Source organism: Acanthopagrus latus, chromosome 10 (genome assembly GCF_904848185.1).
Source record: "Acanthopagrus latus isolate v.2019 chromosome 10, fAcaLat1.1, whole genome shotgun sequence".
Taxonomy (NCBI): domain Eukaryota; kingdom Metazoa; phylum Chordata; class Actinopteri; order Spariformes; family Sparidae; genus Acanthopagrus; species Acanthopagrus latus.
In genome coordinates, this window is record NC_051048.1 from 7,917,476 (window position 1) to 7,943,000 (window position 25,525).

General features: G+C 37.9%; 4 protein-coding genes and 1 long non-coding RNA gene across 7 annotated transcripts in view; 2 read left to right on the plus strand and 3 right to left on the minus strand.

The window, feature by feature from the left end:
• LOC119027676 (ubiquitin carboxyl-terminal hydrolase 17-like protein D) overlaps positions 1 to 25,525 on the minus strand; it is an 85,779-nt gene that overhangs the window by 48,046 nt on the left and 12,208 nt on the right. The window contains exons 2-4 of one of the 2 annotated variants that reach the window (XM_037113084.1): positions 25,284 to 25,396; positions 25,109 to 25,179; positions 24,901 to 25,026 (exon numbers count right to left, since the gene is read on the minus strand). The exons of the other annotated variant lie outside the window; for it this stretch is intronic. Coding sequence (XP_036968979.1) covers positions 24,901 to 25,026; positions 25,109 to 25,179; positions 25,284 to 25,396 — 310 coding nt within the window. The remainder of the gene's footprint in view (positions 1 to 24,900; positions 25,027 to 25,108; positions 25,180 to 25,283; positions 25,397 to 25,525) is intronic. 2 annotated transcript variants of the gene reach the window in all.
• LOC119027675 overlaps positions 1 to 25,525 on the plus strand; it is a 125,810-nt gene that overhangs the window by 21,080 nt on the left and 79,205 nt on the right. Inside the window, exons 22-50 of the mRNA XM_037113080.1 lie at positions 8,029 to 8,066; positions 8,201 to 8,232; positions 8,331 to 8,474; positions 9,072 to 9,177; positions 9,388 to 9,497; positions 9,571 to 9,641; positions 9,723 to 9,848; positions 9,929 to 10,024; positions 10,137 to 10,253; positions 10,358 to 10,486; positions 11,736 to 11,773; positions 11,908 to 11,939; positions 12,038 to 12,181; positions 12,665 to 12,770; positions 12,985 to 13,094; positions 13,166 to 13,236; positions 13,318 to 13,443; positions 13,542 to 13,637; positions 13,750 to 13,866; positions 13,971 to 14,099; positions 14,440 to 14,477; positions 14,615 to 14,646; positions 14,745 to 14,888; positions 15,203 to 15,343; positions 16,216 to 16,321; positions 16,463 to 16,572; positions 16,645 to 16,715; positions 16,797 to 16,922; positions 17,021 to 17,116. Coding sequence (XP_036968975.1) covers positions 8,029 to 8,066; positions 8,201 to 8,232; positions 8,331 to 8,474; positions 9,072 to 9,177; positions 9,388 to 9,497; positions 9,571 to 9,641; positions 9,723 to 9,848; positions 9,929 to 10,024; positions 10,137 to 10,253; positions 10,358 to 10,486; positions 11,736 to 11,773; positions 11,908 to 11,939; positions 12,038 to 12,181; positions 12,665 to 12,770; positions 12,985 to 13,094; positions 13,166 to 13,236; positions 13,318 to 13,443; positions 13,542 to 13,637; positions 13,750 to 13,866; positions 13,971 to 14,099; positions 14,440 to 14,477; positions 14,615 to 14,646; positions 14,745 to 14,888; positions 15,203 to 15,343; positions 16,216 to 16,321; positions 16,463 to 16,572; positions 16,645 to 16,715; positions 16,797 to 16,922; positions 17,021 to 17,116 — 2,802 coding nt within the window. The remainder of the gene's footprint in view (positions 1 to 8,028; positions 8,067 to 8,200; positions 8,233 to 8,330; positions 8,475 to 9,071; positions 9,178 to 9,387; positions 9,498 to 9,570; positions 9,642 to 9,722; positions 9,849 to 9,928; positions 10,025 to 10,136; positions 10,254 to 10,357; positions 10,487 to 11,735; positions 11,774 to 11,907; positions 11,940 to 12,037; positions 12,182 to 12,664; positions 12,771 to 12,984; positions 13,095 to 13,165; positions 13,237 to 13,317; positions 13,444 to 13,541; positions 13,638 to 13,749; positions 13,867 to 13,970; positions 14,100 to 14,439; positions 14,478 to 14,614; positions 14,647 to 14,744; positions 14,889 to 15,202; positions 15,344 to 16,215; positions 16,322 to 16,462; positions 16,573 to 16,644; positions 16,716 to 16,796; positions 16,923 to 17,020; positions 17,117 to 25,525) is intronic.
• LOC119027696 (probable E3 ubiquitin-protein ligase RNF144A-A) lies at positions 1,191 to 3,107 on the plus strand. The gene is made up of 4 exons (XM_037113117.1): positions 1,191 to 1,222; positions 1,350 to 1,450; positions 1,735 to 1,884; positions 2,003 to 3,107. The coding sequence occupies exons 1-4, from the start codon at positions 1,216 to 1,218 to the stop codon at positions 2,450 to 2,452; spliced, it is 708 nt and encodes a 235-aa protein (XP_036969012.1). The 5' UTR covers positions 1,191 to 1,215; the 3' UTR covers positions 2,453 to 3,107.
• LOC119027700 lies at positions 2,138 to 11,367 on the minus strand. Of its 2 annotated transcripts, none has more exons than XR_005077474.1 (5): positions 11,186 to 11,367; positions 9,128 to 9,198; positions 7,415 to 7,511; positions 6,184 to 6,254; positions 2,138 to 2,275 (listed from the first exon to the last, which is right to left on the minus strand). It is a non-coding gene; the product is annotated as an uncharacterized LOC119027700 (long non-coding RNA). The 2 variants fall into 2 exon arrangements; XR_005077475.1 differs by lacking the exon at positions 2,138 to 2,275 and adding an exon at positions 2,296 to 2,432.
• Positions 21,640 to 24,006, minus strand: LOC119027697 (cytoplasmic dynein 2 intermediate chain 1-like). The gene is made up of 5 exons (XM_037113118.1): positions 23,827 to 24,006; positions 23,692 to 23,729; positions 23,464 to 23,495; positions 23,004 to 23,369; positions 21,640 to 22,907 (listed from the first exon to the last, which is right to left on the minus strand). Exons 1-5 carry the CDS (start codon positions 23,929 to 23,931, stop codon positions 22,765 to 22,767), a joined length of 684 nt encoding a protein of 227 aa, XP_036969013.1. The 5' UTR covers positions 23,932 to 24,006; the 3' UTR covers positions 21,640 to 22,764.

The window sequence follows — 25,525 nt, forward strand, 5'->3', positions numbered from 1 at the left end:
TTCATTAGGCAAATAATTTCATTTCAGTGTAGCAAATTGTTGTATTTGTCTGTTCTTCGAGTTTAAGTATTTTTTAAAGTCATAATCTGTGTTTCTGACACACATAAACAGCCAATTAATTGTACAATGACAACCTTTTATGCACCTTCATCCACTACAGCCGGGCTGAATACCTCATACCTGCAAATTATCCATCACTGTGAAATCTGTCTGCATAAACAGCTTATGTTTTCTTTTATTTGCAGAGACTGCGAGACATTACACTAATGCTTACACTGAACGTCCCATGGATGGTGCCACACGTCCACTAGTATACACTGACTCCTCAGCTTCAGATCAACGTGACACCAGATCATAAACATTTGCTGCATGAAGTAGCAAAACGTGCTAGTTATAGGCACAGTAAATTTCCTATGGCAATGATCCAACAAGGGGTTATGTGACGGCAGCAGCAATACTGATTAACAACACTAGCACCACCACCAACAACAGAAACGTTGGCGTCATTGCTCTTGAGGAATTTTGCATTTTGTGAACTCCTTAAAATAGACATTTGTGCAACGGTTCCGCAGATTAGCACAACACCTGTACACTTATTTGTCTCTGGGTACACTGGGTGTCGTATTCTAACAATTTTTAACCAAGCTGCGATTGACAGTTCAGACTGATTACTGACCATAACATAACAAATATCTGCATACACTCAAAAACTAACTGAGTGACCAGAAAACAGCAAGACTGAGGATACTTTAGTTGTAAAGAAATAAAGAGAAAAATGTGGTAATACTTACAGATGGTTCATCTTTAATGAAATCAGTCAGGTTTAGTGGAGGATGTGGCTTCCTCTCAGTGTCCTGAACTCACTAGCTTTGCCAAAGTAAATATGGAATTAAGCCCATTTTATTTTTATGGTCCCTGCTGCAAGATCCTAAATCACATGACTTCGCGGAACACCTGAATGCCTCATTATAATAAGCCAGGTAGTCACCAGTCGGTGTTTCATCTGATTGAAAACGTGCTTAATCAACATGGGAGGCAAATTGTCAACCAAGGGGAAGAAGAAGAAACAGAGAAAAATAAAAACGACCAGTGAGCCTAATGACTCTCAGGAACCGCAATATGAAGAAAGTTTTGAAGAAAGCAACAGTTCGACAAGTGACGAGGAGGAGAAGTGTTACGAGTGTCACGCTTCAATTTGTAGATGGAGAGGATGAAATGGACTGTAAGTGGCCAAATCTGACAGGTTCTACAACCTAAAACGGCAATGTAGACTATTTATTACCTGCGACTGAATCTAAAGTCCTTTTGAAACCTATAAAACTGCACTTATCAACCTGTGTGTCTCACAGTTTTGGGTAACGACTACAAGTCCCTCAGAGCGAAGATGTCCTGCGGTCACGCCGTCACTCCGATGTCTCTGACCGACTGGTGTGGCTGGTTGTTGGAACAGGTATGACGTTTATACCTTCAACATTTTATGTAATTATAATAAAAACAAATGATTCCACTATTTTGATGTGAGTCATCAACTGATAGAAGAAACGAGTTTCATTTAGCACTGAGAGAAATACTGAGTTCAGTTAAATCCAAAACTTTTCTCTGGGCAGATATACTGCGAACTTGACCTTGTTGTTGTTTAAGAGCAACACACCAGAACAGCAATAGTTGCTGCTGCTGACGAATTTGCCAATATTTACTTTTCCAGATTTTAAAGTTTTTTACTTTCTTTTTAAGGGTGAATGCAGATTCGAGTGTGGTAACTGTGATCGTGAGTGGTCCTTTGAGGAAGTTTGTAAGATGGCTCTTCTGACTCCAGAAGAAGTGGAAGAATTTGAGAAGAAAATATTCCTTAATGCTGCCAAGGATTTCTTGGACATCAAAGAAGTGAGTATATTCTATTTTAAGAATTTAAGAATTCAGATTTCCTTGTTAACAATAAGTAGTGGTGCATGCGACTACAACAGCAAATTTAAAAACATCTTATTCGTTATTCTTCTCGCAGTGTCCTGGTTGCAATTCTCGTGTGGTGAGAAATGACCTCTCCAATCTGAATGTAGAGTGCTCGGTGTGCACAGCCAGCAAGAGAAGGACTTATAGGTTCTGCTGGCAGTGTCTGAGGGAATGGAAAGGTCCGGCTCCTCGCTCAGACCGCTGTGACAATGACGGCTGCCCAGATCCTTTGAACACATTGAAAAACTGTCCAGATATCGTCTTTGAGGATGTGAAGGGCGTCAACGGCTGTCCCTGCATCCGAGCCTGTCCCACCTGTGGTATGCTGGTGGAGCATAATAAAACTCAGTGTAAAAGCGTGATCTGTCATCGATGTAGGGTGAAATTTTGTTTTGTGTGCCTGAAGATCACTAAAGAGTGTCTGAAAATAAATCCGTACAGTCCTTGCCCAACTGGTGTGGCACCCAGGCAGACCTCCATACCTGTGTGGGAGAGGACATAATTCTGTTTATTTTACACTCTGAACTAATCAAAACACAACTTCTTTTCTTTTTCTTTTCTTGAGTTTTTTGGAAAATGTTCTTCATGTTGTCAATATCATAACTGTTTTTACTCAGAGAGGAGCTCAACCCAACCAACTTTTATAAACAGAGTCTGAGATATTTTTGCACTTACATCCTTCTTTGTAAAACTGAAACACTGACATCAAGTATTTCTTCTTCAAAGTTTCACTTTGAAACTTGGTTCATTGTCATTTGTTAAGAACGATTTTTACGATATTTATTCAATCTGTTCATTTCAAATGCTATTTTATTGTTTACATTTTTTGGTAGATTTTTTTTTTTTTTTTTTCCGAACCTGACATTGATGTTTTTCCTGTAAAATGAAATGAAAACTAAAGAAAAACATTGTTGGTTTGTATCTCCATGTGCCGAACAAGATGGTTTGGAAGACTGGAAGTTTTTTTTATAGTTACTGGGTTCCTATTCCATTATCTGGACATTTCAGGGAGGATGATGTAATGCCTTTTGCATCAATCAGTGGCTCAAATCTTATGTGAATTTATGTCAAAGCAAACTATACTGGATAAAGTATGTGACACATCTGTGTAATTAAACTTCATTAATGGATGCTCATATATGGACACCCACCCTATATGTCACTTGTGCTTCAGTAACTCTTATGAAAGTCTCCCTGGTAACAGCGTTCAACCAGCAGAGCAGCTCCTTTAAGTGCAAGCTCGTGTCTGTGTGCACAACCTTTGTTCATTCAAGGAACTGAATACAAATACAGCACAAGATAAAACTCTAGATATGGATCTCAGCTGTTTTGTATGTTTAACATACTCTTCAAACAGGATCATTGAGAGTTCAGCTCTCTTTAATGTTTTATGGTCCTGCGTGCTAGTCCGCATGTACACTTTACTGCCAGGAATGACAAGATATAAATCATAATTTGGTAATATATCATATTCGGGACAGCTCCTTTTAATGTTTAAACACCCAACGTGGTTGTCAGCATGTTTACTGTACTGCCAGGAATGACGAGGTCATGTCGGAGGTATTTTTACGACTTTGAGTATCATAATGTTCACGCATCACATATTCAGGACAGCGCTATCTAATGTTTTACCATCCTGCGTTCTTGATAGCATGTACCCTAAACTGCCTGGAAAAAAACAAGGTTACACAGAGTCTAGTGACTCTTATCTACAGTATATTGTCAGCAGGGGGTTCCCAACTTTTCTGACAACAGGGACCAGGCATGAGCTAAACCAAACAAATGACTGGTGAAAAAGACTTGATGATGAAACAATGAAATGTCATCTGACCAGATTCAGTAAAGATATAAGGCGGCTTAAAATGACTGCATACCGTAACAAGAGATGAGGCAACAGATCATTTGAAGTAGACCTTGTCTAATCAGGTATTTCAATTGTTGAACAAAGAAAGTAATTCTAATGTTGAGTGATATTGTTCCACATTACAGTATATGTTCAAGTTCTCGTTATTTAAAGCTGGCAAGAGGCTGAATTCACATTGAGATACAAAGACATTATTTGAAAAAAAATATTTAATTGATATGTTATAATTATACCATTGAATCATAAAAGAGCACAAACTAATGTTGCTCCTGCATAACCCATTCAGGAAGTACTTAGCAAAGGGCTGCTGTATTCTCAACAATATGAAATCTCATGTTGGGAAGATGTCACAACTTTATATATACATATACTTTATATACTTTATATACAACTTTATATACATTGATAAGTTCTGTAAGTAGGGTTAGAGTCTTGAATTTAAAAATCCATAGTTTTGGACCACAGGACTCCAGGGCCAATCATAGTTGTTGGTGGAGCCTCTTTTCTTCACGCCATTGATTTTCTGTAGTTTTACGACACTGTTATGTGACTAAGCCACAGGTCAGGCAAGTGATAGCCGCCTGTGAAACAAATGAAAGTAGGACTTGTGCTATAGAGCTTCTTCTACAATACCAATTTCATTACAAGATCATCATATACTGGTAAGTGTTTCCATTCTATCTCTTTTGTTTGCAGTACAAAACAGCCTATGAAGTTACATTATTTATAGTAGTCATTCACTGTGTATTCCGTAACGTATGGGTCATAAATGCATGAGTGCACTTCGTTTATCAAAGGTCATTTACTTCTCTGTCTCGCAATTATGGAAGAGCAATGTAATTTATACATTTAAAAATGATGTTCATAGATAATAAACACAGTGTTGAGTTTAGAATATAAAGTTTCTTATCTCCACTCTCCTCTTCCTGTTTTGGTTACTGCATTATGTTTCAACAAAGTGCTGAGGAGGAGGTGCAGCTCACTGTACTTCACCACTGGGTGAAACACGAGGACATTTGAGCTTCAAAATGAAATGTAGCTTGCATTTAGTTTGTATGTGTTGCTTGCTATGTTGTTAAAAGAGAGAAGAGCCGTGAAATGTGTATTGAGAATTAATTTCATGGTAAAATGTATAAGTCAGAGGAACGTGTCAGGACATAAAACTGAATAATTGCCAAATCTGTGCAACAGCTGCTGAGATGGAAGAACGTTCTTCTACTTAATACAATAAAGGACATCGTGATGAGTAAACCAAAGCAGACGCGAAAGGACAAAGAGGAAGACAAGGCTGAACAAGGTACTGAAGATCATTGTGTGGATGTAGAAAAAGATTACATAAATAAAAGCCAAAGATTGCCAACACTACAACTACAATCTTAAATATTTATGGTCCAATAAATAGGTTCAATAAGAGACCCTGTCTTTTGACCCAATGATAAGCTTCCACCACAAAATACTGACCTGAACAGAGACTTGATAATTTATACACTTTAATGTTAATCTTCAATATTTTATTCAACCAAATATATATGAATGTATATTTTAGACCTTCACTACACTAACATATTTTTGTTTATAATCAGAAGATGCACCAGCTGGACAAGAACTGGGTAAGTGTTGTTTACATCTCTGAAATGTAACAGATGAGCTGAAAACATGAAATTCTAACTTTAATAAGAATAGTTCTTTGCAAAATGAATCACTGAATAAATGACTTTTTCCTGATGACGGAGAGATGAATGGAGATGTCACTGAGTGGTGAATGAATGGTCACTGATGTTGGTGGCGACCAGATACAAATGGGGTGAAAGAAGAATAATTCAACCCTCAGAGTGGAGGAGAGTCGGGGTTATAAAGAAGTGATTAAACATGATTAAAGTAACAAAATGTGAAATGTAAAGATGGCATCTTGGAACTCTGAGTAAAACAATATGCTGCAAAGATGAAGAGACACGGAGTGATCTGTACTCATTCCAAGAAAAAGAAAACAACAACAGGCTGTAAAAAATGTTGAGATGTGTTAGATTTTTTTTTCTGTCATTCATTCAGATATGGGTTTTGCTCAATAAGTGACTAGTTCCAAAGTGAGAATATGTATGAATTTTAACATTAGACCCGGCATCTGCTGCACAAAGCACAAGTATATATATGGACAAATGAAATAATACTATATTATCTGAGATTTAAACGATGAATCATAAAACTATGCTATGGAATAAACAGTTTTTCTTTAGTGGTAGGTGACCATTTCAAGACTATTTACCAAAAGTACATGGAAATGTTGCAATGCCCCTTTGTTTGTCTCTCTTTTAGTTGTTCAGCCTGACAGACGTCATCATGGCCTGATCAATCAGGGAGCCACATGTTACCTCAACAGTGTCCTGCAGGTTCTCTTCATGACCACTGAGATCCACCACAGGTTGGAATCAGCTGCTTTTATCTGTAACAAGGAGAGTAAAATAAATGTTACCACAATATTATGTACAATATTAACAGGCAACTGGTGACCAGGTGATAATGTTGTATGTATAATGTTACTTGTTTTGGTGCATATGGGCATTTCACCCACAAATATCCATCATGAAGCATTCTAATACAAGCAGTAAACAGTCACTATTCACTGAGAAACTATTGTCTACCTAAAGGTTGGATCCACAATCACAAACAGATAGTCGATTGAGAAAAATCTTTGAAGACATGAAGAAGAAAACATGCAGAACAAAAAAAATCACTGCAACATTGGGCATTGAAAATGGTAAGCTGGGCAGTATTGAGAAACTTCAGTGAAATCAAATATTAGATTCAGTTTACTGTATCATTTTGCAGTCGATGAACGCCGTGATGCAGCTGAATGTCTGGACATGATTCTGAATAAGATCAGCCCACAGGCTGCTGAGGTGAGCACTTCAAAAAAACTATTTTGATACTGTGAAGAGACAAATGAGAATGATGTGTGATGAAAGACGTTGTTATGCAAAGGTCTTCAAGGGAAAGACGACTCACATCACTAAATGCGCAGAAGGCCACATATATGAGAGAACAAAAACATTCTGGACTCTCCCTCTGTCACTGACAGATACTCCTGACACAACCTACAGTGTGGTGAGCAGACAGAGTTCACAGTTCTTATTCAGTGTTTTGATGTGATGTGAGTATTCTGATCTAATATGGAATTTATAACAACACTTGTATCTCCACAGCAAAACATCTTTGAAAAGAATTTCCAAACCAGATCATACAAAGGAGATAACATGGTGTACTGCAATAAATGTAAAAGGAAAACAGAGCAAACAAGTGTGAGTTTTGATCATCAGTTTAAAACCACAAACTCTAAGCAGGTTAAATCATCTACTGATCAAAACTGAGATTAAAAGATACCGTGTTTAATAATGTTTCTTGTGTTATTTAGGAAAGTGAGATGGTGGAAGCACCTCAGATTCTGACTCTACACCTGAAGAGATTCGACACAAAGTCAAATGTCAAATCACAGTGCTGCGTGGATGTGCCACCTGAATTACAGTTAAAGGTAAGAAAAAATACTTTCCAGTATATATGACATATCTCAATGGCGCTTTGTGCTTTTGAATTTTTTAAATGTACCTGACTGTGTTCTTCACCGTAGAACAAGACGTTCAAACTGTACGGGATGGTGAATCTTGTAGGCAGTCTACAGGGTGGATATCACACAGCCACCATCCTGTCCAATGAGGACAACACCTGGTATGAATTTCATGACGAACAAGTTAAAAAGGTAAGCAAAATTATACTGGACATATTATGTTGGGATGGTACACATGCATGATCTCAGCAGTTTGGTTGGTTAATTTAAAAATGAGGAAACAGGTGGAGCTTAGTTTGGCTGCATGAAGCCGTGTTGCTGACAGCTAGCTAGATGGCTAGCGGATAGCTTTAAACGGTCACAATCTTGATTATGCGTAACTGTAGTTCTTGATATGATTCAAACAAATTAGTTATATAAAAATTCACCAGCCATACAGTGTCATGAATGGAGATATTTTGTTCAGTTTAGTGTTTTTGTACCAGGATGTAAACGGGGCCATTTCAGGAACTGCAGATTTTTGGTGCTTGTGCCTTGGCTTCATTTTTTAGCTCCAGAGTTCGCTGCTTGGGTGCATATTGATAACACGGCAACAGAATGCTCCAAAATTAATGGACACTTTATGTCATTGGTTTGTCTCTGTTGAATGGTGCAGGTTGAAGAACAGCCGTTTGCAACATCCAGGACTTACAAGTATGTTTGACATGTATTTTATTGAATTTCATGAATAATCAAAATTATATAACATTGTCCAGAGGTGTTCATTGTAAATTGCCAGCATTTTGTTGGATGTTGCAAACAATGACGTCGACATTTTTGTTCACCAGCTCCCGAACTGTATATCTTCTCATGTACAGAGGTAGGATTACAAGAATATATAAGAAATCATTTAGACCATGAATGTAATATCAACACACCATAGTTAGTTATATTTAATTTTTTCTCTTCCCTCAAAAGCCATGGAGTCTCCGATGCCCGGTGAGATCAGTGAGCAGGATGAATTGACACAAGATGAAATGAATCAAGTAGAAATGGACACTAACAATGAAAAGAAGATGAACAAAGGGCAGGAGGATGACAATGAGATACAGAGAATAACAGGTGAGATATCAGTTTTTGATCAATATGGATCAACCATATAACCTTATTCATGAAAATCACTTAATTCATCACAGTGAAATATATCTGATGACTTTTGACTATGCTAGCAGCTTTGTGAGGCACAGCTATACTTGGGGCTAAATGCTAACATCAACAGGGACATGAGGATACACTTTTTGTTAACTATGAATAGATATTTGTACAGCATTTGTCGCCAATTCATCAAACATGTGCTGACACAGGACAAGTGAAAATTCTAACCTGCTGGTTGCATTTGAGAAAAAGTCAGAGAATCCATGCATGAGTTGTTTATATGGACCTGTGGACTATAAATGTCTGTGCCAAACATCATGGCAATCCATTAAATAGATGAGCCACATGTAGAAACATAGAAATGTTAAAGCATCTTTTCTCAAAGGCACAATACTCAAGAGCAACATATTGACATCATTGGTGTAATTTTGTAAGAAAGCAAATTAATGAGTCATATAAAAATCACATGGACTATAAAGGTGTTTTCTTTAATGGTCACCTCACTGACCAATAATTGTAAGGGAATGGAAATGGTGTATTATACTGTGTTTGTCTCTCTTTTAGTTGTTCAGCCTGACAGACGTCATCATGGCCTGATCAATCAGGGAGCCACATGTTACCTCAACAGTGTCCTGCAGGTTCTCTTCATGACCACTGAGATCCACCACAGGTTTGAAACAGCTGTTTTTATCTGTAACAAGGAACGTAAAATAAATGTTACCACAATATTAAGTAAAATATTAACAGACAACTCTGGACCAGGTGATAATGTTACTTGTTTTGGTGCATATGGGCATTTCAGACCCACAAATATCCATCATGCAGTATTGTAATACAACCAGTAAACAGTCACTATTCACTGACATTTGTCTACCTAAAGGTTGGATCCACAATCACAAACAGATAGTCGATTGAGAAAAATCTTTGAAGGCCTGAGGAAGAAAACATGTAAAACAAAAAAAGTCACAGCAACATTTGGGATTAAAAATGGTATGTATTGAGAAATTTCAATAAAATCAATGTATTTCGTTCAGTTTGATGTTTAATTTTTACTGTTTATCAGTTTATGAACGCAGAGATGCAGCTGAATGTCTGGAGATGATTTTAAATAAGGTCAGCCCACAGGCCTCTGAGGTGAGCAGTCAAAAAAACGACTATGTTATTGTGATAAGACACATGAGAATGATGTGTCACGATAGACATTGTTATGTTCAGTTCTTCAAGGGAGAGATGACCCAGGTCACAAAATGCCCAGAAGGCCACATCATCAACGAAAAGACAAAACCATTCTGGACTCTCCCTCTGTCTCTGAAAGATAATCCTGACACAACCTACAGTGTGGTGAGCAGAGTTCAGAGTTCTTGTTCAGTGTTTTAATGTTACCTTATTTTCAGTTTATTACAACATTTGTATTTTCACAGCAAAACAGCTTTGAACAGAAATTCCAAACCAAAACATACATGGGAGATAATGTCTCGTACTGCAAGGAATGTAAAAAGGAAACAGGGCCAACAAGAGTAAGTTTTGATCTTCGGTTTAAAACACAAACCGACTGCATTTCACATTCTACGCTGAACAATACTGAGATTGAAATATATGGCGTTTGATAATGTTTCTTGTGTCATTTAGGAAAGTGAGACGGTGAAAGCTCCTCAGATTCTGACTCTGCTCCTTCAGAGAAACGACACAGAGACGCTTCTTGAATCACATCGCTGTGTGGATGTGTCACCTGAATTACATTTAAAGGCAGGGAACATTACTATTTATCATATGCGATTTATATCTAAATGGTGTTTCTTTTAATTGCTTCCAAAATCTTTTAATTCACCTGACTGTGTCCTTCACTGTAGAACAAGACGTTCAAACTGTACGGGATGGTGAATCTCATATGCAGTCTACAGGGTGGACAACACACAGCCACCATCCTGTCTGATGAGGACAACACCTGGTACGAGTTTCATGACGAACAAGTTAAAAAGGTGAGCAGGATTTTACTGAATGCGAAAATGTGCAAACAGGTGGAGCTTAGCTGGGCTGCATGAAGCCTGGGTGATGACAGCTGGCTAGATGGCTAGTGGATGGCTTAAAACGGTCACAATCTTGATTATTGCATAACTTTCAGTCTTAATGAGTCCCCCCAGGAATCTGCAGAGAAAAAGTTTAAACTGATTCTGAGGAAAGCAATTCTTGATTCCGTGGCTTGAAAGTTGAAATTCCGCAAACATAAAAAAAAAAAACCCAACATACTTTTTTAAATGTAATAATGAATTAAATATCCTCTTATGAAATTAATTGCAATACCAGAACACCGTACAACATTGTACTGGTTTTAGAATAATCAACATCAATATTTTCTTTGTCCCTGCTGGGCAGATTTATTTGCAACAGAAAGAGTGCAAAACTTTTCACCAAACTTTGGGTGAAGGTTTAGGAACCAGCAGTGAAACCAGTTCCTCTGAAGTTCTGGTGTCAGTGAACAGAACCAGGCTGAGCTGCTCGTCAGAACGTTTCTCTACACAGTGAGTCAGCCTTCCTGCCGTGGAGTGATTGACGGCATGCGATTAAGTTCAAACTGTGACTGTACATTCAGAGCTGCGACAAGTTTTTTTTGTTTGTTTATTTATTTATTTATTTATTTATTTATTTTTTTTACGATGATTCAGGTGTTCTTCACTCACCTGGCGGATGGAAACTTGAGTCTGTTGCTTCACTGCACGTTGACAATGAAGTTATTTTCATTATCAACGTGCACTTCTGCTGTGAGTCTAGAGCCCAGTCTATCTGACAGCGACATCTAGCGGCCGGGATGAAAACTACATGCAAAGTGTGCGGAAGGTCTTTGAATCCGCGGACGGCCGAGAAATCTGCGGTAAATACCGCGATCGCGGACTCCTGGGGGGACTTCTTAATATAATTCAAACAAATTAGGTATATAAAAAATCATTAGCCATACAGGGTCATGAATGGAGATATTTTGTTCAGTTTTGTGTCTTTGTACCAGGATGCTGATATGTTTATTTCTGCTATAAATTCTAATATGGTAGTCTGCCTGGATTGAGTCAGCCCCCAGGGGTCATTTGATAAGTTCAGATTTTGGTACTTGTGCCTTGGTTTCATTTTTTAGACCCAGGGTTCGCAGCTTGGGTACATACTGGTAACAGAGCAACATAAAGCTCAAACATTTATGGAAACTTGTTGACACTGGTTTGTTTTTATTGAATGGTGCAGGTTGAAGAACAGCCGTTTGCAACATCCAGGACTTACAAGTATGTTTGACATATATTTCATTGATTTCTATGAATAATCAAAAATATATTACATTGTCCAGAGGTGTTCATTGTAAATTGCCAGCATTTTGTTGGATGTTTCAAACAATGACCTCAACATTTTTGTTCACCAGCTCCCGAACTGTATATCTTCTCATGTACAGAGGTAGGATTACAAGAATATATAAGAAATCACTTATACCATGAATGTGATATCAACAGACCATTGGTAGATATATTTAATTTTTTCTCCTCACTTTAAAGCCATGGAGTCACAGATATCCAGTGAGATCAGTGAGCAGGATCAATCAACACTGGAAGAAAAGAATAATGTAGAAATGGACACTAATGATGAAAAGAGGAAGAACAAAGAGCAGGAGGATGACAATGAGATACAGACAAAAACAGGTGAGATATCAGTCTTTGATCAATATAAACCAACCATTTAACCTTATCATGAAAACCTGTTAATTCATCACAGTGAAATATATCTGATGACTTCTGACTATGCTAGCAGCTTTGTGAGGCACAGCTATACTTGGGGCTAAATGCTAACATCAACAGGGACATGAGGATACATGTTTGGGGAACCATGAATGGATGTCCGTACAAAATTTCGTACCATTTCATCAAAGAGATGCTGACACAGGACATGTTAAAATCTGTAAGCTGTGAGCTGCATTTGAGGAAAAGTCAGAAAATCCATCCATGAGTTGTTAATATGGACCAGTGGGCTATAAATGTCTGTGCCAACCATCATAAGCAAATTATTAATTCAAATAAAATAGCATGGAATGTAATTTTATTTTTTTCTAGAATGGTCACCCCAAATAACTAATAATTATAAAGGAATAGAAATGGTGTATTACACTGTGTTTGTCTCTCTTGTAGTTGTTCAGCCTGACAGACGTCATCATGGCCTGATCAATCAGGGAGCCACATGTTACCTCAACAGTGTCCTGCAGGTTCTCTTCATGACCACTGAGATCCACCACAGGTTTGAAACAGCTGTTTTTATCTTTACCAAGAAGAGTAAAATGAATGTTACCACAAATTTCTGCTTAATGTTATGAGGCAACTCTGGACCAGACTATAATGTTACTTATTTGGGTGCACCTGAGTATTGCAGACGCACAAATATCCATCAGGGAGCATTTTAAGACAAGCAGTAAACAGTCACTGTTCACTGAGAAACTGTTGTCTACCTAAAGGTTGGATCCACAATTACGAACAGATCGTCGATTGAGAAAAATCTTTGAAGACATGAAGACAAAAACATGTAAAACAACAAAAATAACAAAAGCATTTGGGATTGAAAATGGTAAGCTGAGCAGTATTAAAACACTTGAATGAAATCAAATATCAGATTCAGTTTAATGTATCATCTTGCAGTTAATGAACGCCGTGAAGCAGCTGAATGTCTGAAGATGATTTTAGATAATGTCAGCCACCAGGCCGCTGAGGTGAGCAGTCAAAAAAATGACTGTGTTATTTTGAAGAGACAAATGAGAATGATGTGTGACGATAGACGTTGTTATGCAAAGGTCTTCAAGGGAGAGATGACTCACGTAACAAAATGCTCAGAAGGCCACATCATCAATGAAGAGACAAATCCATTCTGGACTCTCCCTCTGTCACTGACAGATACTCCTGACACAACCTACAGTGTGGTGAGCAGACAGAGTTCACAGTTCTTGTTCAGTGTTTTAATCTAATGTGAGTATTTGGATCTAACTTGGAGTTTATTACAACATTTTTATTTTCACAGCAAAACGGCTTTGAAACGATTTTCCACACGAAAACATCCACAGGAGATGACATGGTGTACTGCAATGAATGTAAAACGAAAACAGAGCAAACAAGCGTGAGTTTTGACTTCAAATGAAAACCTCAAACTGTAAGCAGGTCAAATTATGTACCGGTCAATACTGGGATGAAAGGATATTATATTTAATAATGTTTCTTGTGTTATTTAGAAAAGTGATGTGGTAGAAGCTCCTCAGATTCTGACTCTACTCATCAAGAGACCTGACACAAATTCACATGGCAAATCACACCGTCCTGTGGATGTGCCACCGGAATTACAGTTAAAGGCAAGGAACATTGTTTTTCATTATATGTGATTAACTTCTGAATGGTGTTTCTTTTATTTGCTTTTAACATCTTTTGATTCACCTGAACGTGTTCTTCATTGTAGAACAAGACGTTCAAACTGTACGGGATGGTGAATCTCATAGGCAGTCTACCGGGTGGACAACACACAGCCACCATCCTGTCCAATGAGGACAACACCTGGTATGAATTTCATGACGAACAAGTTAAAAAGGTGAGCAGGATTATACTGGATGTGAAAAATATGGAAAAAATTCCCCAGCCACACAGTACGGTGAATGGAGATATTCTGTTCAGTTTAGTGTTTTTGTACCAGGATGTACATGTTTATTTCTGCTGTAAATTCTAATATGGGAGTCTCTCAGGATTGACTCGCTTTTGGAGCCAGCCTCAAGGGGCCATTTGAGAAACTGCAGATTTTGGTACTTGTGCCTTGGCTTCATTTTTTAGTTCCAGAGGTCGCAGCTTGGCTACATATTCATAACATAGCAACATAAAGCTCAAACATTAATGGAAATTTGTTGACATTGGTTTGTCTCTGTTGAATGGTGCAGGTTGAAGAACAGCCGTTTGTAAAATCCAGGATTTACAAGTATGTTTGACATATATTCTATTGATTTTTTTTATGAATAATGAACAATATATAACATTGTCCAGAAGTGTTCAGTGTATATTCCCAGCAGTTTGTTGTATGTTGCAAACAATAACGTTAACATTTTTGTTCACCAGCTCCTGGACTGTATATCTTCTCATGTACAGAGGTGGGATTACAAGAATACATGAGAAATCATTTAGACCATAAATGTAATAGTAACAGACCATTGTTAGATATATTTTATTTTTTCTCCTCACTTGAAAGCTCTGGAGTCTCAGATGCCCGGTGAGATCAGTGAGCAGGATGAATCGACACAAGAAGAAATGAATCAAGTAGAAATGGACACTAACAATGAAAAGAAGAAGAACAAAGAGCAGGAGGATGACAATGAGATACAGAGAATAACAGGTGAGATATCAGTTTTTGATCTCCGTTCGTCCCTTATATCTATCTATCGATTATTATTATATATATTATATCAGGGCTTTGTTGGCCCCAAACAAGACTGTGGACTGTGTTTGTCACCACAAAACACTCCAAGTGCACCCACCATATACACACTGATCATAAATAACTAAACTATGTGGTATCACACTGTTAGAAAAAAGAAAGAAAAGAAAACAGTAACACCTGCAATCATTTAGACCATGAATGAAATATTAAGACTATTGGACCATAAGACCATTGTTAGTGATATTACATTTTTCCTCTTCACTTGAAAGCCACAGAGTCTCAGATGCCTGGTGAGACCAGTGAGCAGAATGAATTGACACTAGAAGAAAGACAAGTAGAACTGGACACAAGCGATAAAAAGAAGAAAAACAAAGAGCGGGAGGATGACAATGAGGTACAGAGAAAAACAGGTGAGATATCAGTTTTTCTATTTTTTTGTAGTTTTTTTTTTTTTACAGATATATATACTGTATATACACATACACATATATAAATATATATATGTATATTATCAACACTTTAACTTTATCGTGGAAATCACTTGATTCACTGCAGAGAACTGATCAGTGAGAGGTAGAAACTTTTGACTACGGTATGGCAGCTGTGTGAGACACAGCTGTGCTTGGGGCTAAACGCTAGCATCAACATGCTCACAGTGACCAGGTCGACATGTTGTCAGGGATGGCCCACAGGTTGTGTTGGACCCAAACAAGATTGTGTTTGTGACCACAAAACACTCCGAGTCCAGCCACCATATAAACACTGTTCATAACTAAATAAACATACACACAGACACACTGTGTGTCATCACACTGGTAAAAAAAAAAAAAACAAAAAAAACCACATACACCTGCTAACATCTGGCTCTTTTATTCAATGTAAATCTATACAGTCTACATTTTCTCCCATGTCAGTTGACTCTGCAATAGTCGCAGGTATTTATTGTCTCCATCTCTATACAGCTGTAATGTGAGTGTGTAATATTAACCCCCTCTTTAGACACAATGCTATGATGTTTATGAAAGTAAAAGATGTTGGTTTATCTGCAGCAGCGTACTGGTTTTGCTGAATACCATTCTACAGAAATGTATGCTGATCTACGGTAAATAATTATTTTGTATTAATGTCATTAAAAAATGACACTAGGACCATGTACAACATAGTTCTGATGAAATCATCAACAGCAGCACAAATCCAAAGTAGAAAATGACTGACTGTGACATCACATCAACTAACAATTGTAAAGGAATGGAAATGGCACTGTGTTTTTTTTCTCTTTTAGTTGTTCAGCCTGACAGACGTCATCATGGCCTGATTAATCAGGTAACCACATGTTACCTCAGCAGTGTGCTGCAAGTTCTGTCCATGACGACTGAGTTCCACGACAGGTTTGAAACAGCTGCTTTTATCTGTAACAAGGTGTATAGTAAATGTTACCACAATATTATGTAAAATATTAACAGGCAACAGCATTTTAGTACATGCAGTAAACAGTGACTATTCACTGAGAAACTACTGTCTACCTAAAGGTTGGATCCACGAACAATCACTGATCATCGATTGAGGAAAATTTTTGAAGACCTGAAGAAGAAAACATGCAGAATAGAAAACATCACAACAGCATTTGGGATTGAAAATGGTAAGCTGGGCAGTATTGAAACACTTCAATGAAATCAGTATTTTAGATTCATTTTAATGTGTCTTTTCGCAGTGTATGAACAACGTGATGCAGCTGAATGTCTGGACATGATTTTACATAATGTCAGCCAACAGGCCGCAGAGGTGAGCAGTCAACAAAACTACTATGTTATTTTGAAGAGACAAATGAGAATGATGTGTGACGATAGACGTTGTTATGCAAAGGTCTTCAAGGGAGAGATGACTCACATAACAAAATGCTCAGAAGATCACATCATCAATGAAGAGACAAATCCATTCTGGACTCTCCCTCTGTCACTGACAGATACTCCTGACACAACCTACAGTGTGGTGAGCAGACAGAGTTCACAGTTCTTGTTCAGTGTTTTAATGTGATGTGACTATCTTGATCTAAATTGGGATTTATTACAACATTTGTATTTTTGCAGCAAAAACACGTTGAAAGGATTTTGCAAACCAAAACATACAAAGGAGATAACATGGTGTACTGCAATGAATGTAACAAGAAAACAGAAGCAACAAGTGTGAGTTTGACCTCAAATTTAAACCTCAAACTCTAAGATGGTCAAATTATGTACTGATCAATACTGAGATGAAGAGGTATCGTGTTTAATAATGTTTTTTGTGTTATTTAGGAAAGTGAGATGGTGGAAGCTCCTCAGATTCTGACTCTACTCCTCAAAAGATTTGACTTTGACTACAGCTCCATGTCACATGTCAAATCTGACTGCTGTGTGAATGTGTCATCTGAATTACAGTTAAAGGCAAGGTCCATTTTGTTTCCTTATATGTGAATTGTATTTTTTTTTCTTTCTATCAAGGTGTTTTAAAACTCTTTCATATATCTCTGTTCTTCATTGTAGAACAAGAAGTTCAAACTGTATGGGATGGTGGATCACACAGGAGGTCTACAGGGTGGACATTACACAGCCACCGTCCTGTCCAATGAGGACAGCACCTGGTACAATTTTGATGATGAACATGTCATTAAGGTAAGCAGGATATTACTGAATGTATCATGTGCAAACAGGTGGAGCTCAGCTGGGCTGCATGAAGCCGTGTTGCTGATAGCGAGCTAAATGGCTAAATTTGTTGACATTGGTTTGTTTTTATTGAATGGTGCAGGTTGGAGAACAGCCGTTTGTAAAATCCAGGACTTACAAGTATGTTTGACATATAATTTATTGATTATTATGAATAAAACAAAAATGTTACATTGTCCAAAAGTGTTCATTGTGTGTCTCCGGCAGCTCGTTGGATGTTGCAAACATTAACTTTCTCATTTTTGTTCACCAGCTCCCCAACTGTATATCTTCTCATGTACAGAGGTAGGATTAAAACAATACATAAGAAATCATTTAGACCATGAATGTAATATTAACAGATCATTGTTAGTTATATTTCATTTCTTCTCTTCCCTTAAAAGCCATGGAGTCTCTGATGCCCGGTGAGATCAGCGAGCAGGATGAATTGACACAAGATGAAATGAATCAAGTAGAAATGGACACTAACAATGAAAAGAAGAAAAACAAAGAGCAGGAGGATGACAATGAGATACAGAGAATAACAGGTGAGATATCAGTTTTTGATCTATCTATCTATCTATCTATCTATCTATCTATCTATCTATCTATCTATCTATCTATCTATCTATCTATCTATCTATCTATCTATCTATCTATCTATCTATCCTAATCATGGAAATCACTTAACTCATCGCAGAGAATTTATTGGTGAGAGGTAGAAACTTTTGACTATGGTATGGCAGCTGTGTGAGGCACAGCTGTTCTTGAGGCTAAATGCTAACATCATCATGCTCACGGTGACCAGGTCGACATGTTGTCAGGACTGGTCCAAAGATTTGCACCCACCACATATACACACTGTTCGTAACAAAATAAAGAAAACACAGACATACTTACACACAGACTGGTAAAAAAAAAGAAAGAAAAGTAAACGTGAACACCTGCTAACATCTGGCTCTTGTCTTTGATATAAATTTATACAGTCTACATTTTCTCACATGTCAATTGACTCTCCAATAGTTGAAGGTATTCATTGTCTCCGTCTTCGAACAGCTGTAATGTGGAAACAACTCTGGGTTGAACAGGCTGATGTTAGCCCCTCTTTCGACACAATGCTATGATGTGTATAGAAATAAAAGACGCTGGTTGGTCTGCAGCAGTGTATCATTTTTACTGAATTGTGCAGAAATGCATGCTTATCTACGGTAATGATTTCTGGTGTTGTTAGAATTAATATATTTTAAATTTATGTCAAATTTCACGTCTGTCAGGAAAAAATATTTAGTGAAATCATAATTAATTGTTTGTTAGCTAAAAAACCCCTTCAGTTTTCATTTCTCTGAGGGTCATTGTAGCTGAAAATGAAAATAAAAATGATCGTGTAATATCTTATACTGTGATTCTGTGAAACTGTGATATTTTCTGAGATGGTTACTGTGCCTTGAAACTGGAAACGGAGTGGCTGGTAGATGAAACGAGGTAGAATACTGAAGGCAAAAGAGCAGAAACTAATTTAGATAACTTGGTAAAATCCACATGGAAAACCGCGAGGCGGGACTATGTACAAAATAGTTCTGATTAAATCATCTGGCAACAGGTAGAGTGAAGACCAGGTCTTAACAACAGCACAAATCCAAAATAGAAAACTGAAGGAACTGTAAAGGAATGGAAATGTTGTCACAACACTGTGTTGTTCTCTCTTTTAGTTGATCATCCTGACAGACGTCATCATGGCCTGATCAATCAGGGAGCCACATGTTACCTCAACAGTGTCCTGCAGGTTCTCTCCATGACCACTGAGTTCCACAACAGGTTTGAATCAGCTGCTTTTATCTGTAACAAGGAGAATAAAATAAATGTCACCAAAATGCTATGTACAATATTAACAGGCAACCACGTTTTAATACAAGCAGTGTACAGTCACTATTCTCTGAGAAACTATTGTCTACCTAAAGGTTGGATCCACAAACAATCACTGATCATCGATTGAGGAAAATCTTTGACGACCTGAAGAAAAAAACATGCAGAACAGAAAACATCACAACAGCATTTAGGATTGAAAATGGTAAGCTGGGCAGTATTGAAGCACTTCAATGAAATCGATATATTAGATTCAGTTTAATGTATCTTTTTGCAGTGTATGAACAACGTGATGCAGCTGAATGTCTGGACATGATTTTACATAATGTCAGCCAACAGGCCGCTGAGGTGAGCAGTCAACAAAACTACTGTGTTATTTTGAAGAAGCAAATGAGAATGATGTGTGACGATAGACGTTGTTATGCAAAGGTCTTCAAGGGAGAGATGACTCACGTAACAAAATGCTCAGAAGGCCACATCATCAATGAAGAGACAAATCCATTCTGGACTCTCCCTCTGTCACTGACAGATACTCCTGACACAACCTACAGTGTGGTGAGCAGACAGAGTTCACAGTTCTTGTTCAGTGTTTTAATGTGATGTGAGTATTTTGATCTAAATTGGGATTTATTACAACATTTGTATTTTCACAGCAAAACAGCTTTGAAAGGATTTTCCACGCCAAAACATACTCAGGAGATAACATGGTGTACTGCAATGAATGTAAAAAGAAAACAGAAGCAACAAGTGTGAGTTCTGATCCTAGACTAAAAGCACAAACTGTAAGATGGTCAAATTATGTACTGATCAATACTGAGATTAAAAGATATCGTGTTTAATAATGTTTCTTGTTGTAATTTAGGAAAGTGAGATGGTGGAAGCTCCTCAGATTCTCATTCTTCTCCTCAAGAGATTTGACTTTGACTACAGCACCAGGTCACATGTCAAATCAGACTGCTGTGTGGAAGTGTCATCTGAATTACAGTTAAAGGCAAGGAAAAGGTTTCGTTATATGTGAGTTGTATTTTTTTTTTGCTGTTTTCAAACTCTCATATATCTCTGTTCTTCATTGTAGAACAAGACATTCACACTGTATGGGATGGTGGATCATATGGGCAGTCTGCGGGGTGGACATTACACAGCCACCGTCCTGTCCAATGAGGACAGCACCTGGTATGACTTTAATGATGAACATGTCAACAAGGTAAGCAGGATATTACTGAATGTATCATGTTAGGATAGTACACAGTATATGTGAAAAACCCATTCCATTAATGTGATGTACCAACAGAAACGGAAATGTGTTGACAGTTATTTTTTCTGTATGGTGCAGGTTAAAGAACAGCCATTTGCAGAAACCGGGCCTTACAAGTACGTGTAATGAAACTGATTTAATTGAATTTTGTTCATGATAATCTGATATACACTTTACAGTATTGTTTACTGTGTGCTGTCACCTTTTTTTTTTTTGATGTTTGGTTCAAAATAATAACTCCAGAATTATTTTTCACCAGCTCTGCGACCGTGTATCTTCTCATGTACAGAGGTAGGATCACAAGAGTACCTAAAGAAATCATTCCAGCCATGACTATGATATTAAAGATCATCGTCAATCACATAATTTTCTCTTCACATCAAAGCCACAGTCTCAGCAGCCCTGTGAGGCCACTTCAGAACTTTCTTACCAACTACTGGTCAATTAAACTGACAAGCCACACATAAAAACCTAGGAATGTTACATTAGTTGGTAATACATGTTGACGTTTAGACTTTGTTTCTCTGACGTTGATCCTAGTACAGTTCATTACTGATTCTGTTACTTTTCTTCCACTTGGAAGGCACAGAGTGTCAGACGGCCAGCGAGACCAAGCAGAACAGAGACAAGCAGGTAGGACGATGAAAGAACAAGACACTTGACCATAAAGTTGACCCTCAGTGTCAGAACGTTACTAATTTCAATTCAATTGCATTTTTGCCGTGTATCAGATATTCGAGTCGTGCTCAAACCTTGACAGAGCTCGATCTTGCTCATTTTTGTAACTGTTACTGTTAGATTGCATGTCTGTCTGGAGAAATTCATTTCTGGTTTACTCTTCCACCAGGTGACAAGTCAGAAAAACAACACCAAAGGACAACTTGGCAAGTGTTGTTTATTGTGATAAATATTCTTCTAATGACAACCCTCTTGATATATTGAGTACATTTAAAAAGAAGTGTGAGGAGGAGTCTGGTCTGTTTTGTATCATATATATGTTCCGAAATGCAAACCACTCGTAACATTAACACACTGATATAAAAGTAATCAAGAATATATTTGTTACATAAGTGATGTACAAGGTGGCAAATTGTTATTCATAACTATATGTACCTTTCTTCATTATTCGTTTATCAAACCAGATTAATGTGATTGACCATCTGTGTTGTGGTGAATTTCAAATAAAATCCAATTGTCCACAATCATACATACATCTTTATTGAAGCTTTCTCTCTCACATTTCACATTTGCTTTTTCAGCTACAGTTTGACAGCTTAATGTTGCTAAACTGCGCTAAAAAGCATTGAAAAAACAGTGTAATGGAGCATAATAGTCAGAACATTCTAATACGAAATGTAAATATAGGAAATTGATTAATGTGATGTTATTAAGTAATAACAGGGTGTCTAAACAGATTCTAAAATCTATATGCACTTGTTTCAAGACATTTCACTTTTTCAATTATTGTTGTCAGTGGCTCAATCCTGGGCAGTGACTGACATGTATAATCAACTAAAATATCAGACCTCAGAAAACCAGCAAATCCTTCTTGTCGTGTGCAATTTACAGTCCTGCCAGAGGAGGTCAGGGTAAGGCCACAAGGACAAAAGATGGCCTGTCAGAGTTCAGCTGACAGGGCTAAATTATGATTTTCATTCAAACAAAATTAACACTATAAACATGTTTGTGTATGGGTCAGATTATGCTACGCACATAATGACAATGTTAAAAGAAGCATTATGATAAAACATGACAAAATACAAAATAAATATAAAATCAACGGAATGAATAAAGACTTAGAGAGAAACAACAGAGAAACATAAGGCGGCGATAAAGTTTATTGACGTGCAGGATGTTGCTCCAAATTTCAATAATCTGCACACTGACAGACTGTATTGGGTTACTGGAATACAATAATTAAGTATAACAGTGGATTAATAGCAGTAAATGTTGTCATCTTGACATCAAGTTGCTCACTGACAGTTATGTATCGACCTCCAGTGCTGACATCACGGGTTCCCTGCTCTCTCTGTCAAGGCTGGTTCGGAGTTGCTAGTGTAATAGGAAGGATCACAATCAATGCAAGAACAACCGCACCAACAGCGATGAGACCGATCACAAGAGGATTCTTCAGGATGTCCGCGGGACATGCGCAGGGTTGCGCAGAATTCACGTCTGGTGGGAAAGTCAAGACATTCACAAGTTATATTCCTCAGACAGACACTTTTAATAAAGGGGGGTTCATTTATTTTGCAGACATTTTCACCTCACCTTCCTCTTTTTTTCTCATTGGTATCCTCTTATCTGACCTTGTCCTGCTGTCCGGGTGATGTTTACTGGAGTAAGCTGTGGGTTGTTTTTTAGGGAGGAAATCATCTGTCTCTGCTGGGGCCCTGTGCTGGTCCCTGGTGAAGCTCGAAGCTTTCCTTCCATGCTCTGGATGACCCTCCTCTCCTCTGTGGGAATGCCTGAATGACTCTTTGTCCCTCTCTTTTCTATCTTCAGCTGGTCTGTTTTCTTTATGCCTCGCACTTTCCCTGATTTGTCTTTTGTGTTCCACTTTGTGTCCCATCTGTTGATCCAGATGACCGGTTTCATCCTGTCGCTCTCTCCCCTCGTCTCTCTGACTCCTCGAGGCTTCAAGTAGGATGACAAAAATGTTATATATCGATTAATTATCTGTAAATGCTACACGTTTTGAGGATTGCTTGATGTGATTTTGTGATCTTACCTCTGTACAAGAGTAGATATGCAGTGCAGGAACTGTTGAACAGTCATATTGAAAGTTATTGTTTGCACAAAGCAGCAAAAGGTTGAGAGAACATACAGTAAACATTTCTAGATAGATAACAGAATATATCTTAGACATTGTGAAGCAATCAAAAGCCCTGACACCTTGTGGTAAGATTGTTTTGTCAACTATGTCAGACTTGATCGAATGGGAAATAACGGAACGTACTTGTGAGTCCTGGTTTGTGCAAATGGTTGTTCTTTAACCTGCGAAAAACAAGGGCAACGTTCAACAAACATCGATTTAAAATTGCAATTCCATGACGGTTGTCAGACCGATGTGTGAGTAACAACTGACACTCACCTTTCTGACATGAGCGTCATCAAACTCATACCAGGTGTTGTCCTCGTCAGACAGGACGGTGGCTGTGTAATGTCCACCACTTATACTGCCCATGTGATCCACCATCCCATACAGTTTGTATGTCTTGTTCTACAATGAAGAACACCGTCAGAAACATGAAAGATTTTAAAAGCAGTTAAGACCATTCAAATGAAAACTCAAGAACTACTTTCTCTTGCCTTCAGCTGTAATTCACGTGGCACTTCCACACAGCAGTCTGATTTGAAATGTGACATGGTGTTGTAGTCGATGGCAAATCTCTTGAGGAGAAGAATCAGGATCTGAGGGAACTTTGTAATCTCACATCCCTAAAAAACACAAAAGGTGTCATTGTAAAAAAAAAAAAAAAAAACCCATGAAACACGTTAATTTGTGATGCTGCAATCAATCAAATCCCACGTGTATTTTGAACGACCTTGCAATGTTATGAAATCACCACCACTGTCCCGCAAATCACAGCAATCATCTTAGTTTCCCAATTGTTCCACCAATCATAATAGTCCCCCTGTGCAAATCGTTGCCGTACATGTACGTCACCTAACCTTCTTTCTCGTTTGACAATTTTCTCTTGGTCTTGCTATTTCATTGCAAAAAAAGACGTCTCAAAATGTTACGTGCATGCACATGTATTTTCAGAGAAGCTGACGTGAAATCAGCCATGATCCTCCTTTGTTCAAGCCATGGTGGGTGTTTGGAGACTCACACTGGTCGCCTCTCTTTTCCTTCTACATTTCTTTTCGTTGCAGTACACCATGTTGTCTCCACTGAATGTTTTTGTCTGGAGAATCCTCTTAAGGCCTCTTTCCTGTAGAAACACAATTGCTGCATTAAATAAAGCAAACTGAAAACACACTGAAAATACACTGAATCTTGGTATCTTGGTATTGGCAGTTCTTTTAAGGACTACTTTTGCATTGCATGAATCAAACACACGGAGTGTCTCTGGGTCAATAATGCATCATCAAAAACAATGCAAAGATTTATTTATGTATTTGTCCTCCTTCCAGACTTCTTGACTCTGAAATTTCTGCTCACCACACTGAAGGTTGAATCACTGGTATCTTCCAGCGGCAGTGGAAGAGTCCAGAAAGGATTTGTCTCGTCATTGATGACGTGGCCTTCGGAGCACTTTGTTGAGTATGTCAGCTCTCCTTGGAAAACCTTGAGAGAGATATATCAGTTACAATACAACAATCACATTTACTGACCTTAAACTTACACTTTTTCTTCACTGAGTGCTCACCTCAGAGGCCAGTGGGCTGACCCTCTGTAAGATAAACTGCAGGCATTCAGCAGCATCACTTTGTTGATTAACTGCAGAGTGATTCATGAGATTTAATCCAGTGTACTCAATCCACCTCAACATACAGCTGCTATATGAACGTCCTTCTTGTCCTATTGATCACTGCTCAACTTACCATTTTTAATCTCAAACACCTTTGCAATGTTTTCTGTTCCACATGTTGTTTCTTTCAGTTTTTCAAAGGTTTTCCTCAGCTCCTTGTCTGTAAACTTTGATTTTGGATCCAACCTTAAGGAAGAAGGTAGTTTACTGGATTACAAGCTTTGGACACTACCAGCATGTATATGTTTCCTAATGTTAGAGACCTAGAGAAGCTCGTAACCTCACATGAGGAAACCTTGAATTGAAGCAGATGTA

What these genes read in the sequence shown, in the direction of transcription:
- LOC119027696 (XM_037113117.1), top strand. An exon ending in GTGGCTGGTTGTTGGAACAG is followed by an intron (nt 1,451 to 1,734) that starts GTATGACGTTTA and finishes TTTCTTTTTAAG; the next exon opens with GGTGAATGCAGATTCGAGTG. An exon ending in ATTTCTTGGACATCAAAGAA is followed by an intron (nt 1,885 to 2,002) that starts GTGAGTATATTC and finishes TTCTTCTCGCAG; the next exon opens with TGTCCTGGTTGCAATTCTCG.
- LOC119027697 (XM_037113118.1), bottom strand. Translation starts at nt 23,931, where the DNA reads ATGGTGGATCACATGGGCAGTATAAGTGGTGGACATTACACAGCCACC. An exon ending in GCACAAACCAGGACTCACAA is followed by an intron (nt 23,496 to 23,691) that starts GTACGTTCCGTT and finishes ACTGTTCAACAG; the next exon opens with TTCCTGCACTGCATATCTAC. An exon ending in ATATCTACTCTTGTACAGAG is followed by an intron (nt 23,370 to 23,463) that starts GTAAGATCACAA and finishes TCCTACTTGAAG; the next exon opens with CCTCGAGGAGTCAGAGAGAC.